This window comes from Aptenodytes patagonicus, chromosome 32, assembly GCF_965638725.1.
Source record: "Aptenodytes patagonicus chromosome 32, bAptPat1.pri.cur, whole genome shotgun sequence".
Classification (NCBI taxonomy): Eukaryota; Metazoa; Chordata; class Aves; order Sphenisciformes; family Spheniscidae; genus Aptenodytes; species Aptenodytes patagonicus.
The window spans coordinates 30,824-47,679 of NC_134980.1; the positions used below are offsets into that span (position 1 = coordinate 30,824).

A 16,856-nucleotide genomic window follows, 5' to 3' on the forward strand; every position below is an offset into this window, starting at 1 on the left:
GCTTTGAGACGCTGCGGGTGACGCCGGAGGGGGACCGGGTCCTGCACGTGGAGCTCCACCGCCCCGAGAAGAGGAATGCCATGAACGCGGCGTTCTGGAGGTAACGGGGGGGGGGGGGGGGCACCCGGGGACCCCCCCCCCCCCCGGACCCCGTCCCCGCTGTCCCAACTGTCCCCGTCCCCGCAGGGAGATGGTGGAGTGCTTCCAGGACATCGGCCAGGACTCGTCCTGCCGCGCCGTCGTCATCTCGGGCGCCGGGAAGATCTTCACGGCTGGTGAGGGCTGCCCTTGGGTTCCCCTCCCCGGACACCCCCCCCCCCACCCCCCCTCCGTGCCCGGCGAGGGGGAGGTCGGGGGGATCTTGGCTCGTTTTGGGGAGGATCTCAGAGTTGGGGGGGGGGGGGGGGGAGTATCTGAGCCCCAGCAGGGGAAACCCCAGGGGGGATCTTGGCCCCTATGGGAGGGACCGGGAGCATCTTGGTACCGGCTGGGGGGAACTGGGGGTACCTTTACCCCAGCCGGGGGGGCATTGGGGTACCTTTACCCCAGCTGGGGGGGATTTGGGGTACCTTTACCCCAGCTGAGGGGGACTGGGGTACCTTTGCCTTGGCTGGGGGGGATTTGGGGTACCTTTACCCCAGCTGGGGGGGATTTGGGGTACCTTTACCCCAGCTGAGGGGGACTGGGGTACCTTTGCCTTGGCTGGGGGGGATTTGGGGATACCTTTACCCCAGTTGGGGGGGATCTGGGGTACCTTTGCCCCAGCTGGGGGGTATTGGGGGTACCTTTGCCCAAGCCAGGGGGGATCTGGGGTACCTTTGCCCCAGCCAGGAGGGATCAGGGGGACCTCAGCATCACCAGGAGGACTGGGGGTGTCTCAGCCCTGGCTGGGGGGGCCGGGGGGGGGGGGTCTTGCCCCCCAGCCGGGAATCGGGGACGGCTGGTGACGGCACGGCCCCGGGCAGGGATCGACCTGGTGGAGATGGGCAGCGAGTTCATGATGGTGGAGGGCGAGGACGTGGCCAGGAAGGCCTGGAACCTGCGGCGGAAGGTCCGGGAGTACCAGGAGACCTTCTCGGTGCTGGAGAAGGTGGGACGGAGGGACAGAGGGACAGAGGTGGGGGACTGTTCCCCAACCCCCCCCCCCCCGACGCCCATCTCTCCTGCAGTGCCCAAAGCCGGTGATCGCGGCGGTGCACGGCGCCTGCATCGGCGGAGGTGAGCTGGGGCCGGGGGTGCCGGGCCGGGGTCCCCCCACTGGCTCAGGGTCTTCTCCCGGCAGGCGTCGACCTCATCTCCGCCTGCGACATCCGCTACTGCACCCAGGACGCCTGGTTCCAGGTGAAGGTAGGTGGGTGGGGACCCGCGGGCGGCCCTGGGGACCCTCGGGCGTCCTGGTGGCTCCTCAGATGTCCCTGAGACCCCTCAGATGTCCCTGAGGAGCCTCGGATATCCCCGAGACCCCTCAGCTGTCTCCGTGACTCCTTGGATGTCCCTGAGGAGCCTCGGACGTCCTGGTGGCTCCTTGGATGTCCCCGAGATCCCTCAGATGTCCCTGAGGAGCCTCGGATGTCCCTGAGACCCCTTGGATGCTCCAGTGGCTCTTGGATGTCCCTGAGGAGCCTCTGACATCCTGGTGGCTCCTTGGATGTCCCCGAGACCCCTCAGATGTCCTGGTGGCTCCTTGGATGTCCCTGAGGAGCCTCGGACATCCTGGTGGCTCCTTGGATGTCCCCGAGACCCCTCAGATGTCCTGGTGGCTCCTTGGATGTCCCTGAGGAGCCTCGGACATCCTGGTGGCTCCTTGGATGTCCCCGAGACCCCTCAGATGTCCTGGTGGCTCCTTGGATGTCCCTGAGGAGCCTCGGACATCCTGGTGGCTCCTTGGATGTCCCCGAGACCCCTCAGATGTCCTGGTGGCTCCTTGGATGTCCCCGTGGCTCCTCAGACATCCCTGTGACCTTACGGATGTCCCTGGGACCCTTCGGATGTCCCTGGAGCCCCTCGGCCATCCCCATGTCCCCTCCTACACCCCTGTGTCTCCTTGGACGTCCCTGTGTCCCCTCACGTGTCCCCGTGCCCGCAGGAGGTGGACATCGGGCTGGCAGCCGACGTGGGCACCCTGCAGCGTCTCCCAAAGATCGTGGGCAGCCAGAGGTGGGTGGGGGGCTGACGGGGGACACACCGGAGGGGGGGCTGGTGGCAGGGGAGGGGACCTCGGGGGGACCCCGTCTCACCCCAGAAACACCCCCACAGCCTCGTCAACGAACTGGCCTTCACCGCCCGCAAGATGATGGCCCCCGAAGCGCAGAGCTGCGGCTTGGTGAGGTACTGCAGCCCCCCCCCCCCCGACCCCGGGAGGGGAACCCCGTCCCCGGGGCTGTCCCCGGCGCCGCGGGGGGCCCCCTCGGGGTTGCCCGTCCCCGCTGGCAGCCCCTCTCGCCCGCAGCCGGGTCTTCCCCGACAAGGCGACGCTGCTGCAGGGAGCCCTGGACGTGGCCACCGCCATCGCGGCCCGGAGCCCCGTGGCCGTGCAGGGCACCAAGGTGAACCTGGTCTACTCGCGGGACCACCCCGTCCCCGAGAGCCTCCGCTACATGGTGAGCGGCCCCCTCCCCTCCCCTCCCCTCCCGGCTGGGCCACCCGTCCCCAAAATGCCGTCCCCCCTCCCTGACCACGACGACGTCCCCGTCTCCGCGCTGTTGCCATCCCTGTGCCCGCCTTTGTCCCCGAGGGCGTCCTGTCCCCGTCCCCAAAGGTGTCCCGTCCCCGAGGGCGTCCCCTCCCTGTCCCCATCCCCTTCCCCGAGGACGTCCCCTCCCTGTCCCCAAGGGCGTCCTGTCCCCGTCCCCAAGGGCGTCCTGTCCCGTCCCCAAGGGTGTTCCGTCCCCATCCCTGAGGGTGTCCCATCCCTGTCCCCTTCCCTGAGGGCGTCCTGTCCCCATCCCCGTCCCCGAGGGTGTCCCGTCCCTGTCCCCATCCCCGAGGGCGTCCCGCCCCTGTCCCCTTCCCCAAGGGCATCCTGTCCCCATCCCTGTCCCCGAGGTTGTCCCGTCCCCGTCCCCGAGGGCGTCCTGTCCCCGTCCCCTTCCCCGAGGGCCTCCCCTCCCCTTCCCCGAGGGCGTCCCCTCCCCTTCCCCGAGGGCCTCCCCTCCCCTTCCCCGAGGGCGTCCCCTCCCCGTCCCCGAGGGCGTCCTGTCCCCGTCCCCTTCCCCCGAGGGCCTCCCCTCCCCTTCCCCGAGGGTGTCCCCTCCCCGTCCCCAAGGGCCTCCCCTCCCCTTCCCCGAGGGCGTCCCTCCCCGTCCCCGAGGGCGTCCTGTCCCCCGTCCCCTTCCCCGAGGGCCTCCCCTCCCCTTCCCGAGGGTGTCCCCTCCCCGTCCCCAAGGGCCTCCCCTCCCCTTCCCTGAGGGCGTCCCCTCCCCGTCCCCGAGGGCGTCCTGTCCCCCGTCCCCTTCCCCGAGGGCCTCCCCTCCCCTTCCCCGAGGGTGTCCCCTCCCCGTCCCCAAGGGCCTCCCCTCCCCTTCCCCGAGGGCGTCCCCTCCCCGTCCCCGAGGGCGTCCTGTCCCCGTCCCCTTCCCCGAGGGCCTCCCCTCCCCTTCCCCGAGGGTGTCCCTCCCCGTCCCCAAGGGCCTCCCCTCCCCTTCCCCGAGGGCGTCCCCTCCCCGTCCCCGAGGGCGTCCTGTCCCCGTCCCCTTCCCCGAGGGTGTCCCCTCCCCGTCCCCAAGGCCCTCCCCTCCCCTTCCCCGAGGGCGTCCCCTCCCCGTCCCCGAGGGCGTCCTGTCCCCCTCCCCTTCCCCGAGGGCCTCCCCTCCCTTCCCTGAGGGTGTCCCCTCCCCGTCCCCAAGGGCCTCCCCTCCCCTTCCCCGAGGGCGTCCCCTCCCCGTCCCCGAGGGTGTCCTGTCCCCGTCCCCTTCCCCGAGGCCTCCCCTCCCTTCCCCGAGGGTGTCCCCTCCCCTTCCCCAAGGGCCTCCCCTCCCCTTCCCCGAGGGCGTCCCCTCCCCGTCCCCGAGGGCGTCCTGTCCCCGTCCCCTTCCCCGAGGGCCTCCCCTCCCCTTCCCCGAGGGCCTCCCCTCCCCTTCCCGAGGGCGTCCCCTCCCCGTCCCCGAGGGCGTCCTGTCCCCTCCCCGTCCCCGAGGGCGTCCCGCCCCTGTCCCCGCGCCATCCCCGTCCCCGTGCTTGTCCCCAGGCCACCTGGAACATGAGCATGCTGCAGACCGAGGACATCCTCAAGTCGGCGCAGGCGGCGATGGAGAAGAAGGGCCCCGAGGACGTCCCCTTCTCCAAGCTGTAGGGCCACCGCGGCCCCCCGCCCCCCCCCCCCCCCCAATAAAGCCGGCTGTCCCCATGTCCCCCCGTCCCACCTCGCACCTGGGCAGCGCGGGGAGGGGCGGGACCCAGGGGGCTGCCACGGGGAGGGGGACCCCAGGGTGCCACGATGGGTCCCGGGGCGGGGGGGGGGGGGGGGGGGGGGGCGGTCCCAGGGGTGTTACAATGGGGATGGGGGTCCCCATATCCCCAGGGATCGGTGAGGGGGACCCCGAGGTGCCGCCGCGATGGAGCCGGGGGGTCCCCCCCCAGGGCAGGGACGGGGACCAAGGCCAAGGTGTCCCCCTGACCCCCGCGGCACATCCGGGCCCCTTCCGGCCCTGCCCGACACCCGGACGCCCGGGTCCCCCCCCGGCACGGGGCAGAGTCCGGGGCGTTGCCGCCTCGGGCAGGTCCCCCGCCTCCCCCCCCCCGGGTCCCCCCGGTCCCCCCCGCCCCGTCCCCGCATCCGGGGGTGTCAAAGTCCGGGCCTCGCCCTGGGAACGGACCCAGACCCCACCCTGCCCCCACCACCTGGGACCTGCCCTCCCGGGCTGGATGTGGGGGGCACAAAGGGCACCCTCAAACTGACGGGGGACCCCAGGCACCCGGGGGGTGGGTCAGCCCCCCACCCCGCCCCGCTTTGAGGCCCCAGGGGGTCTGGGCTGTCCCCACCCCCACCCCGGAGCTGGCGTGAGGACCCAGGTGTCCGGGCGGGGCGGGGCGGTGTGGGGGCCCCACCTCGGGTTTGGGGGCTATAAAGGTCCCGGCGCCGCGGGCTGCGCGTCCGGCCCGGCGTCACCGTCACCGCCACCATCGTCACCGTCGCCATGGCCTTCGTCCCCGCGCCTGGCTACCAGCCCGCCTACAACCCGGTCGGTATCGTCCCTTGGGGTCCTGTCACACCCCCCCCCGCCCCCCGGAATGGGGACCCTGGAGTCAGGGTCCCGGGGGTCCCTGTCACCCCCCCCGGCCCGGGGACAGGGTGGGGACCCCGCTGACCTCCTGCTCCCCCCCCCTCCCCCAGCCACTGCCCTATGTGGCCCCCGTGATGGGGGGGCTCTGGCCCGGCATGGCCATCTACGTGCAGGGTCTCGTGCCCCCCCACGCCAACAGGTTTGGGGACCGTGGGGACACTGGGGACGTGGCGGGGTGGGGGGGTGTGTCTGCTGTCCCTTGCACGCGCGTGTGCACAGCCCCATGTGCACCCCCTCGGGTGCAGGGGGGAGACGGGGGACACGGGGGGACATGGGGGACACAGGGGCACATGGGGGGGACACGGGGGGATATGGGGGGACACAGGGGCACATGGGGGGGACATGGGGGGATATGGGGGGACACAGGGGGACACGGGGGGACATGGGGGACACAGGGGCACATGGGAGGGACATGGGGGGACATAGGGGCACATGGGAGGGATATGGGGGGACGGGGGGACATGGGGGGGACACCACAGGGGGACATGGGGGGACACGGGGGGACACAGGAGCACATGAGAGGGACATGGGGGGACATAGGGGGATATGGGGGGGCACAGGGGGACATGGGGGGACACAGGGGGACACGGGGGGATGGGGGGACATGAGGGGGACACCACAGGGGGACATGGGGGGACATGGGGGACACAGGAGCACATGGGAGGGACATGGGGGGGACGGGGGGACATGGGGGGGACACCACAGGGGGGTATGGGGGGGACACAGGGGGATATGGGGGGACACGGGGGGACATGGGGGACACACCACAGGGGGATATGGGGGGACACGGGGGGACATGGGGGGACACAGGAGCACATGGGAGGGACATGGGGGGGGGACGGGGGGACATAGAGGGGACACCACAGGGGGTATGGGGGGGACACAGGGGGATAATGGGGGGACATGGGGGGACATGGGGGACACACCACAGGGGGATATGGGGGGACATGGGGGAACATGGGGGGGACACCACAGGGGGGTATGGGGGGGACACAGGGGGATATGGGGGGACACGGGGGGACATGGACGCAGGAGCACATGGGAGGGACATGGGGGGGGACGGGGGGACATAGAGGGGACACCACAGGGGGGTATGGGGGGGACACAGGGGGATAATGGGGGGGGACACCACAGGGGGACATGAGGGGACACGGGGGGACACAGGAGCATATGGGAGGGACATGGGGGGACATAGGGGGATATGGGGGGGCACAGGGGGACATGGGGGGACATGGGGGGATATGGGGGACACAGAGGGACATGGGGGGATGGGGGGACATGAGGGAGACACCACAGGGGGTATGGGGGGGACACAGGGGGATATGGGGGGACACGGGGGGACATGGGGGACACACCACAGGGAGATATGGGGGGACACGGGGACACACAGGAGCACATGGGAGGGACATGGGGGGACAGGGAGACATGGGGGGGGGATATGGGGGACACAGGAGCACATGGGAGGGACATGGGAGGGACATGGGGGGGCACAGGGGGACATGGGGGGGATATGGGGGACACAGGAGCACATGGGAGGGACATGGGAGGGACATGGGGGGGCACAGGGGGACATGGGGGGACACGGGCACAGCTTGGGTGATGGGGGACAGACGGGGGGGGGGGGGGGGCAGGTTTGGGGTGAGCCTGGCGAGGGAGATGGAGGGAGGGAAGAGGGGGTGGAGGGACGGCGGGACGGACACGGACCCCCCCCAACCCCGTGGCAGGTTCCTGGTGAACCTGGCGAGCGGGCCGGGGGCGGAGGCCGACCTGGCGCTGCACTTGAACCCCCGCTTCGGGGCGGAGGGGCAGGCGGTGCTGAACAGCCGGCGCGGGGGGCAGTGGGAGCAGGAGCAGCGCCGGGACCTCCATCCCTTCGCGCCCGGGAGCCCCTTCGAGATCGTCATCACCGTCACCCCCCACACCTACCGGGTGCGGGGACCGGGGGGGGAGAGGGGGGCGCCGGGGGGGGGGGGGGGGCGGACCTGCCGGTGTATGGGGGCTCAAAGGCAGGGGGGGGAGGTATAGGGGCTCACCGGGGGGCGGGGTATGGGGTCCCCAAGGGGGATATAAGGGCTCACAGGGGGTCTATGGGGTCCCCAAGGGGGATATAAGGGCTCACAGGGGTATATGGGGTCCCAAAGGGAGGATATATGGGGTCCCCAAGGGGGATATAAGGGCTCACAGGGGGTATATGGGGTCCCAAAGGAGGATATATGGGGTCCCCAAGGGGGATATAAGGGCTCACAGGGGGTATATGGGGTCCCCAAGGGGGATATATGGGGTCCCCAAGGGGGCTATAAGGGCTCACAGGGGGCATATGGGGTCCCAAAGGGGGAGATATGAGCACACGGGGGTATATGGGGTCCCCAAGGGGGATATATGGGGTCCCCAAGGGGGATATAAGGGCTCACAGGGGGTATATGGGGTCCCCAAGGGGGTATATGGAGTCCCCAAGGGGGATATAAGGGCTCACAGGGGGTATATGGGGTCCCAAAGGGGGAGATATGAGCACACGGGGGTATATGGGGTCCCAAAAGAGGATATAAGGGCTCACAGGGGGTATATGGGGCCCCAAGGGGGCTATAAGGGCTCACAGGGGGTATATGGGGTCCCAAAGGGGGAGATATGAGCACACGGGGGTATATGGGGTCCCAAAAGAGGATATAAGGGCTCACAGGGGTATATGGGGCCCCCAAGGGGGATATAAGGGCTCACAGGGGGTATATGGGATCCCCAAGGGGGTATATGGGATCCCCAAGGGGGATATAAGGGCTCACAGGGGGTATATGGGATCCCCAAGGGGGTATATGGGATCCCCAAGGGGGCTATAAGGGCTCACAGGGGGTATATGGGATCCCCAAGGGGGTATATGGGATCCCCAAGGGGGATATAAGGGCTCACAGGGGGTATATGGGATCCCCAAGGGGGTATATGGGATCCCCAAGGGGGCTATAAGGGCTCACAGGGGGTATATGGGGTCCCAAAGGGGGAGATATGAGCACACGGGGGTATATGGGGTCCCAAAAGAGGATATAAGGGCTCACAGGGGGTATATGGGGCCCCCAAGGGGGATATAAGGGCTCACAGGGGGTATATGGGATCCCCAAGGGGGTATATGGGATCCCCAAGGGGGATATAAGGGCTCACAGGGGGTATATGGGATCCCCAAGGGGGTATATGGGATCCCCAAGGGGGCTATAAGGGCTCACAGGGGGTATATGGGGTCCCAAAGGGGGAGATATGAGCACACGGGGGTATATGGGGTCCCAAAAGAGGATATAAGGGCTCACAGGGGGTATATGGGGTCCCCAAGGGGGATATAAGGGCTCACAGGGGGTATATGGGGTCCCAAAGGAGGATATATGGGGTCCCCAAGGGGGATATAAGGGCTCACAGGGGGTATATGGGATCCCCAAGGGGGTATATGGGATCCCCAAGGGGGATATAAGGGCTCACAGGGGGTATATGGGATCCCCAAGGGGGTATATGGGATCCCCAAGGGGGATATAAGGGCTCACAGGGGGTATATGGGATCCCCAAGGGGGTATATGGGATCCCCAAGGGGGATATAAGGGCTCACAGGGGGTATATGGGATCCCCAAGGGGGTATATGGGATCCCCAAGGGGGATATAAGGGCTCACAGGGGGTATATGGGGTCCCCCAAGGGGGATATATGGGGTCCCCAAGGGGGCTATAAGGGCTCACAGGGGGCATATGGGGTCCCAAAGGGGGAGATATGAGCACACGGGGGTATATGGGGTCCCCAAGGGGGATATATGGGGTCCCCAAGGGGGATATAAGGCTCACAGGGGGTATATGGGGTCCCCAAGGGGGTATATGGAGTCCCCAAGGGGGATATAAGGGCTCACAGGGGGTATATGGGGTCCCAAAGGGGGAGATATGAGCACACGGGGGTATATGGGGTCCCAAAAGAGGATATAAGGGCTCACAGGGGGTATATGGGGCCCCCAAGGGGGCTATAAGGGCTCACAGGGGGTATATGGGGTCCCAAAGGGGGAGATATGAGCACACGGGGGTATATGGGGTCCCAAAAGAGGATATAAGGGCTCACAGGGGGTATATGGGGCCCCCAAGGGGGATATAAGGGCTCACAGGGGGTATATGGGATCCCCAAGGGGGTATATGGGATCCCCAAGGGGGATATAAGGGCTCACAGGGGGTATATGGGATCCCCAAGGGGGTATATGGGATCCCCAAGGGGGCTATAAGGGCTCACAGGGGGTATATGGGATCTCCAAGGGGGATATATGTGCATACAGAGGGGTATATGGGGTCCCCAAGGAGGTATATGGGGTCCCAAAGGGGATATATGGGCACACAGTAGTATATGGAGGTTCCAAAGAGGGATATATGGGCACACAGAGGGGTATATAGAGACCAAAGGGGACTATATGTGCACACACAGGCGGTATAACGGGGTCCCAAACGGGGGCTATATGGGGGGGTCTCAAAGTGGGATATATGTGCACACAAGGGGTTATATGGGGTCCCAAAGGGGGGGGACATACGGGCTCAGAGGAGGAGATATATGGTCGCACACAGAGGGATATATGTGCACACACCAGGGCGGGGGGGGTATAGGTAGTCCCAAAGCGGGATATAAGGGCACACAGGGGATATATGGGGTCGTAAAGGGGAGATACATGGCTATATATAGGGTCCCAAAGGGGAGAATGCAGTCTCATAGACCCCATATACCCAAAGGAGGGGGGGGGGTTATATGAGGTTCCAAAGGGGGATACGTGTGCACACAAAGGGTACATAGTGTTTCAAAGGAGGGCTATATGGGCACACAGGGGGTATACGGCTCCCAAAGGGGGGGCATATGGAGCCCTAAAGGGGGATATATGGGCACACATGGGGTATATGAGGTCCCAAATATGGGTATATGGGGTCTCAAAGCGGGATATGTGTACACAGGGGTTTATATATGGTCTGAAAGAGGTCTATAAGGGCACACATGGGGTATATGGGTCCCAAAGGGGGGGGGGGTATGGGAACAGGGGTTATATGGTGTACAAAAGGGGGCTATATGGGGGGGGGGAGGTCTCCAAGGGGGATATATGTGCAAACAGGGGGTCTATGTAGTCCCAAATACGGGTATATGGGGGGTCTTAAAAGGGCATATATAGGGACATACAGGGGGGTACATGGCATGCCAAAGGGGGTTATATGTGCACTAGGGTCTCAAAGGGGACATACGTGTATAGAGGGGGTTATATGTGGTCCGAAAGAGGGATATAGGGGCAGAGATGGGGGTATGTGGGGGTCTCAAAGGGGGTATATGGGCACACAGGGGGTTATACTGGGTACCAAAAAGGTCTACATGGGGTCTCCAAGGGGGGAGGACGTATGGGCAAACAGGGGTATATGGGAGGGGGTCTCCAAGGGGGATAGATGGGCACACAGAGGGTATATGTGGTCTCCAAGGGGGCTATATGGGCCCCCAAGGGGTATATGGGGTCCTAAGGGGGTATATGGGGTCTCCAATGGGGATATATGGGCACACAGGGCATCTGTCAGGTCCCAAAGGGGAGATATGGGCTCACATGGCATATATGGGGTCTCAGAAGAGGACATACGGACACACAGACTGTATACGGGGGTCCCAAATACGGGTATATGGGGTCTCACAGCAGGGTACGTGTGCCTACAGGTGGTATATGGGGTCTCCAAGGGGGCTATAAGGGCTCACAGGGGGTCTATGGGGTCCCCAAGGGGTATATGGGGTCCCCAAGGGGGATATAAGGGCTCACAGGGGGTATATGGGATCCCCAAGGGGGTATATGGGATCCCCAAGGGGGCTATAAGGGCTCACAGGGGGTATATGGGGTCCCAAAGGGGGAGATATGAGCACACGGGGGTATATGGGGTCCCAAAAGAGGATATAAGGGCTCACAGGGGGTATATGGGGTCCCCAAGGGGGATATAAGGGCTCACAGGGGGTATATGGGGTCCCAAAGGAGGATATATGGGGTCCCCAAGGGGGATATAAGGGCTCACAGGGGGTATATGGGGTCCCAAAGGAGGATATATGGGGTCCCCAAGGGGGATATAAGGGCTCACAGGGGGTATATGGGATCCCCAAGGGGTATATGGGATCCCCAAGGGGATATAAGGGCTCACAGGGGGTATATGGGATCCCCAAGGGGGTATATGGGATCCCCAAGGGGGCTATAAGGGCTCACAGGGGGTATATGGGGTCCCAAAGGGGGAGATATGAGCACACGGGGGTATATGGGGTCCCAAAAGAGGATATAAGGGCTCACAGGGGGTATATGGGGTCCCCAAGGGGGATATAAGGGCTCACAGGGGGTATATGGGGTCCCAAAGGAGGATATATGGGGTCCCCAAGGGGGATATAAGGGCTCACAGGGGGTATATGGGGTCCCAAAGGAGGATATATGGGGTCCCCAAGGGGGATATAAGGGCTCACAGGGGGTATATGGGGTCCCCAAGGGGGATATATGGGGTCCCCAAGGGGCTATAAGGGCTCACAGGGGGCATATGGGGTCCCAAAGGGGGAGATATGAGCACACGGGGGTATATGGGGTCCCCAAGGGGGATATATGGGGTCCCCAAGGGGGATATAAGGGCTCACAGGGGGTATATGGGGTCCCAAGGGGGTATATGGAGTCCCCAAGGGGGATAAAGGGCTCACAGGGGGTATATGGGGTCCCAAAGGGGGAGATATGAGCACACGGGGGTATATGGGGTCCCAAAAGAGGATATAAGGGCTCACAGGGGGTATATGGGGCCCCAAGGGGGCTATAAGGGCTCACAGGGGGTATATGGGGTCCCAAAGGGGGAGATATGAGCACACGGGGGTATATGGGGTCCCAAAGAGGATATAAGGGCTCACAGGGGGTATATGGGGCCCCCAAGGGGGATATAAGGGCTCACAGGGGGTATATGGGATTCCCCAAGGGGGTATATGGGATCCCCAAGGGGGATATAAGGGCTCACAGGGGGTATATGGGATCCCCCAAGGGGGTATATGGGATCCCCAAGGGGGCTATAAGGGCTCACAGGGGGTATATGGGATCTCCAAGGGGGATATATGTGCATACAGAGGGTATATGGGGTCCCCAAGGAGGTATATGGGGTCCCAAGGGGGATATATGGGCACACAGTAGTATATGGAGGTTCCAAAGAGGGATATATGGGCACACAGAGGGGTAAATAGAGACCCAAAGGGGGACTATATGTGCACACACAGGCGGTATAACGGGGTCCCAAACGGGGGCTATATGGGGGGGTCTCAAAGTGGGATATATGTGCACACAAGGGGTTATATGGGGTCCCAAAGGGGGGGGGACATACGGGCTCAGAGGAGGAGATATATGGTCGCACACAGAGGGATATATGTGCACACACCAGGGCGGGGGGGTATAGGTAGTCCAAAGCGGGATATAAGGGCACACAGGGGATATATGGGGGTCGTAAAGGGGGAGATACATGGCTATATATAGGGTCCCAAAGGGGAGAATGCAGTCTCATAGACCCATATACCCAAAGGAGGGGGGGGGGTTATATGAGGTTCCAAAGGGGGATACGTGTGCACACAAAGGGTACATAGTGTTTCAAAGGAGGGCTATATGGGCACACAGGGGGTATACGGCTCCCAAAGGGGGGCTTATGGAGCCCTAAAGGGGATATATGGGCACACATGGGGTATATGAGGTCCCAAATATGGGTATATGGGGTCTCAAAGCGGGATATGTGTACACAGGGGTTTATATATGGTCTGAAAGAGGTCTATAAGGGCACACATGGGGGTATATGGGTCCCAAAGGGGGGGGGGGTATGGGAACAGGGGTTATATGGTGTACAAAAGGGGCTATATGGGGGGGGGGGAGGTCTCCAAGGGGGATATATGTGCAAACAGGGGGTCTATGTAGTCCCAAATACGGGTATATGGGGGTCTTAAAAGGGCATATATAGGGACATACAGGGGGGTACATGGCATGCCAAAGGGGGTTATATGTGCACTAGGGTCTCAAAGGGGACATACGTGTATAGAGGGGGTTATATGTGGTCCGAAAGAGGGATATAGGGGCAGAGATGGGGTATGTGGGGTCTCAAAGGGGGTATATGGGCACACAGGGGGTTATACTGGGTACCAAAAAGGTCTACATGGGTCTCCAAGGGGGGAGGACGTATGGGCAAACAGGGGGTATATGGGAGGGGGTCTCCAAGGGGGATATATGGGCACACAGAGGGTATATGTGGTCTCCAAGGGGGCTATATGGGGCCCCCAAGGGGGTATATGGGGTCCTAAGGGGGGTATATGGGGTCTCCAATGGGGATATATGGGCACACAGGGCATCTGTCAGGTCCCAAAGGGGGAGATATGGGCTCACATGGCATATATGGGGTCTCAGAAGAGGACATACGGACACACAGACTGTATACGGGGGTCCCAAATACGGGTATATGGGGTCTCACAGCAGGGTACGTGTGCCTACAGTGTGTTATATGGGGTCTCCAATGGGGCTATAAGGGCTCACAGGGGGTCTATTGGGGTCCCCAAGGGGGTATATGGGGTCCCCAAGGGGGATATAAGGGCTCACAGGGGGTCTATGGAGTCCCAAGGGGGGGTCTATGGGGTCTCCAAGGGGGATATATGGGCACACAGGGGGTATACGGGCCCATGGGGGAGGGAGATCTGGTCCCCCCCCCCTGACACCCACCCCACCCCCCCCCCCCAGATCCTGGTGAACGGCAGTCCACTTCGACGAGTTCCCGCACGCGGCTGCCGGCGGAGCACGTCAGCGGAGCACGTCACGTCCGTCACCGTGGACGGGGACCTGGAGCTGCACACTGTCACCATCCTGGGTGGCACGGTGAGCACGTCCGGACACCCCCCACCCCCCCCCCCCCGACCCCCCCAAATCCCCCCCTCCCCTCGTAGGGACCCCCCCCCATCCTCACCTCTGCTCTGTCTCTCTGCAGGGGATGTGCCCCCCCTCCATGCCGGTGAGTCCCGGGGGGGGTTTGGGGGGTCACCCTGGGGAGGACCCAGGTGTTTGGGGGACTGCCCCCCCCTCACTCCTCTTTCTGCTCCCCCCCAGCACATGCCGCAGACCATCCCCTACTCGCAGAGCAACCTGCCGGTGAGTGCTGGGGGTGGGTGGGGGGGCCACAACTGGGACCCCCCCCGTCTCCAGGGTGTCCCCATGTCCCCCGCTGACCCTCTCTCCTCTCCTGCAGGTGATGGGGCAGCCGCCCACCTTCCACCCGGTGAGTGGGGGGGACCCCGGCTCTGGGGCAAGGACAGGGTGGCTGTTGGGGTCCTGGGGGGCTTGGGGGGGTCCTGTCCCTGTCCCAGCCCCCTCCCCTGTCCCCTGCAGCCTGTGCCCTTCGTGGCCACCATCCCGGGGGGGCTCATCCCCAAGAAAACCATCGTGGTGAAGGGCTTCATCCCCCCTGACGCCAAAAGGTATTTGGGGGGGGGGGAGAAGGGACCCCCCCACACCCCCTTCCCTGGGGTGCCCAGCACCCAGAGCACCCTGACCCCCACCCCTCTGTCACACCCCCCCCCTCCCCAGGTTCCACATCAACCTGCGGGCGGGTCCCGGGGGGACGTGCTGCTGCACTTCAACCCGCGCCTGGACGATGGGGTAGTGGTGCGCAACAGCCTGCTGGGGGGGGAGTGGGGGGTCGAGGAGCGGGACCTGCCCTACAACCCCCTCCAGTGCGGCCGCTACTTCGACGTGAGTGCACCAGGGCGGGCGTCGCACGTGGGTGGGCGCTGCACGAGGGTGGGCATCGCTTGCATGAGGGTTTGCGGTGCACGAGGGTGGTCAGTGCACGAGGGTGGGCATCGCTTGCACGAGGGTTTGCGTTGCACGAGGACGGTCATTGCACATGGGTGGGCATTGCACGAGGGTGGGCATCGCGCATGGGTGGGCATCGCTTGCACGAGGGTTTGCGTTGCACGAGGACGGTCATTGCACATGGGTGGGCATTGCACGAGGGTGGGCATCGCGCATGGGTGGGCATCGCTTGCACGAGGGTTTGCGTTGCACGAGGGCGGTCATTGCACATGGGTGGGCATTGCACGAGGGTGGGCATCGCTTGCACGAGGGTTTGCGGTGCACGAGGGTGGGCATCGCGCATGGGTGGGCATCGCTTGCACGAGGGTTTGCGGTGCACGAGGGCGGTCATTGCACATGGGTGGGCATTGCACGAGGGTGGGCATCGCTTGCACGAGGGTTTGCGGTGCACGAGGGCGGTCATTGCACATGGGTGGGCATTGCACGAGGGTTTGCGGTGCACGAGGGCGGTCATTGCACATGGGTGGGAGTGGGACGAGGGTTCGCGTTGCATGAAGACCCACGGGGCAGGAGGACGGGCATTGTGCCGGGTGGGCGTTGTGGGTGGGTGGGCGTTGGTGTCACGGGGGGGCACGCCTTGCACGAGGGCGTGCGTCGCCCACCGCTGCTCCCCCCCCCCCAGCTCTCCATCCGCTGCGGGAACCATCGCTTCAAGGTCTTTGCCGAGGGGCAGCCGCTCTGCGACTTCTTCCACCGCCTGCCCCCAGGGCCCCACGTCGACACGCTGGAGGTGGAGGGCGACGTCGTCCTCTCCTACGTCCACTTCTGAGCCCCACAGCCGGCCCCGTAGCCCGGCTCGTGGCCTGCCCCATAGCCCAACCTCCAGCCCGCCCCACGGGCGCCGGCCGGGGCCCTCGGGTGCCACGGTCGCCACCCAGCACTGACTCCAATAAAGCTGTTCTTGCACGTGCGCCTCCATCGCTGCCTGCCGTGCCCCATAGCCCCCCCCCCCCCCCGCCCCATAGCCTCGTCCCCGGGACAAGACGGGGCCGGTCCCAGCCCCACCGTCTCCTTTCACCCCCCTTCCCGCAGTGCTGAGCCCCGTGATCCTGTCCCCAACCCTGTCCGTCCCCCCCAGCACGACCCCCTAAACCTGGCCCCAGCCTGGCCCCGTGGTCCTGACCCCACCGTCCTGTCCCTGTCCCTGTCCCCGGTGCGTCCCCGTGGTCCCGACCCCACCGTCCTGTCCCTGTCCCTGTCCCCGGTGCGTCCCCGTGGTCCCGTCCCCAACACCGCCTCGCAGTCCTGTTGCCATCCCCAGGGCGCTGTCCCCATCACGTCCCGATCCCCATGTCCCTGTCCCCATCCTCACCCCCCTGTCCCCATCCCGGCCCCACAGTCCCGTCCCTGTCCCTGTCCCCGCCCCACGGTCCCATCCCCGTCCCCGTCCCAGCCCCACGTTCCCATCCCTGTCCCCATCCCAGCCCCACGGTCCCATCCCCATCCCAGCTCCACGGTCCCGTCCCCGTCCCTGTCCCCGCCGCACAGTCCCATCCCCGTCCCCACCCCACGGTCCCATCCCCATCCCAGCCCCACAGTCCCATCCCTGCCCCACGGTCCCATCCCCGTCCCCATCCCACGGTCCCGTCCCCATCCCAGCCCCAGGGTCCCATCTCCGTCCCCGCCCCACGGTCCCATCCCCATCCCAGCCCCACGGTCCCGTCCCCGTCCCAGCTGCTCCTTGCAGGGGGACAAGGGACGACGGTGACCATG

At 64.9% G+C, this 16,856-nt stretch overlaps 2 protein-coding genes across 2 annotated transcripts; both read left to right on the top strand.

Moving 5' to 3' along the window:
- Positions 1-4,321, top strand: ECH1 (enoyl-CoA hydratase 1; the record flags this gene model as incomplete). Its single annotated transcript, XM_076360902.1, is given in 9 exon segments — positions 1-100; positions 187-275; positions 966-1,090; positions 1,170-1,218; positions 1,283-1,347; positions 2,087-2,157; positions 2,257-2,328; positions 2,450-2,600; positions 4,187-4,321. Coding segments are annotated over 9 exon segments (827 nt in total), but the record flags the coding sequence as incomplete, so codon positions are not given.
- Positions 4,322-5,123: 802 nt separating this feature from the next.
- On the top strand, positions 5,124-16,042 carry LGALS4 (galectin 4). The gene is given in 11 exon segments (XM_076360922.1): positions 5,124-5,180; positions 5,333-5,421; positions 7,007-7,211; positions 14,016-14,150; positions 14,260-14,283; positions 14,379-14,420; positions 14,518-14,547; positions 14,658-14,746; positions 14,856-14,878; positions 14,881-15,020; positions 15,766-16,042. Coding segments are annotated over 11 exon segments (969 nt in total). The 5' UTR covers positions 5,124-5,135; the 3' UTR covers positions 15,913-16,042.
- Positions 16,043-16,856: the final 814 nt, after the last annotated feature.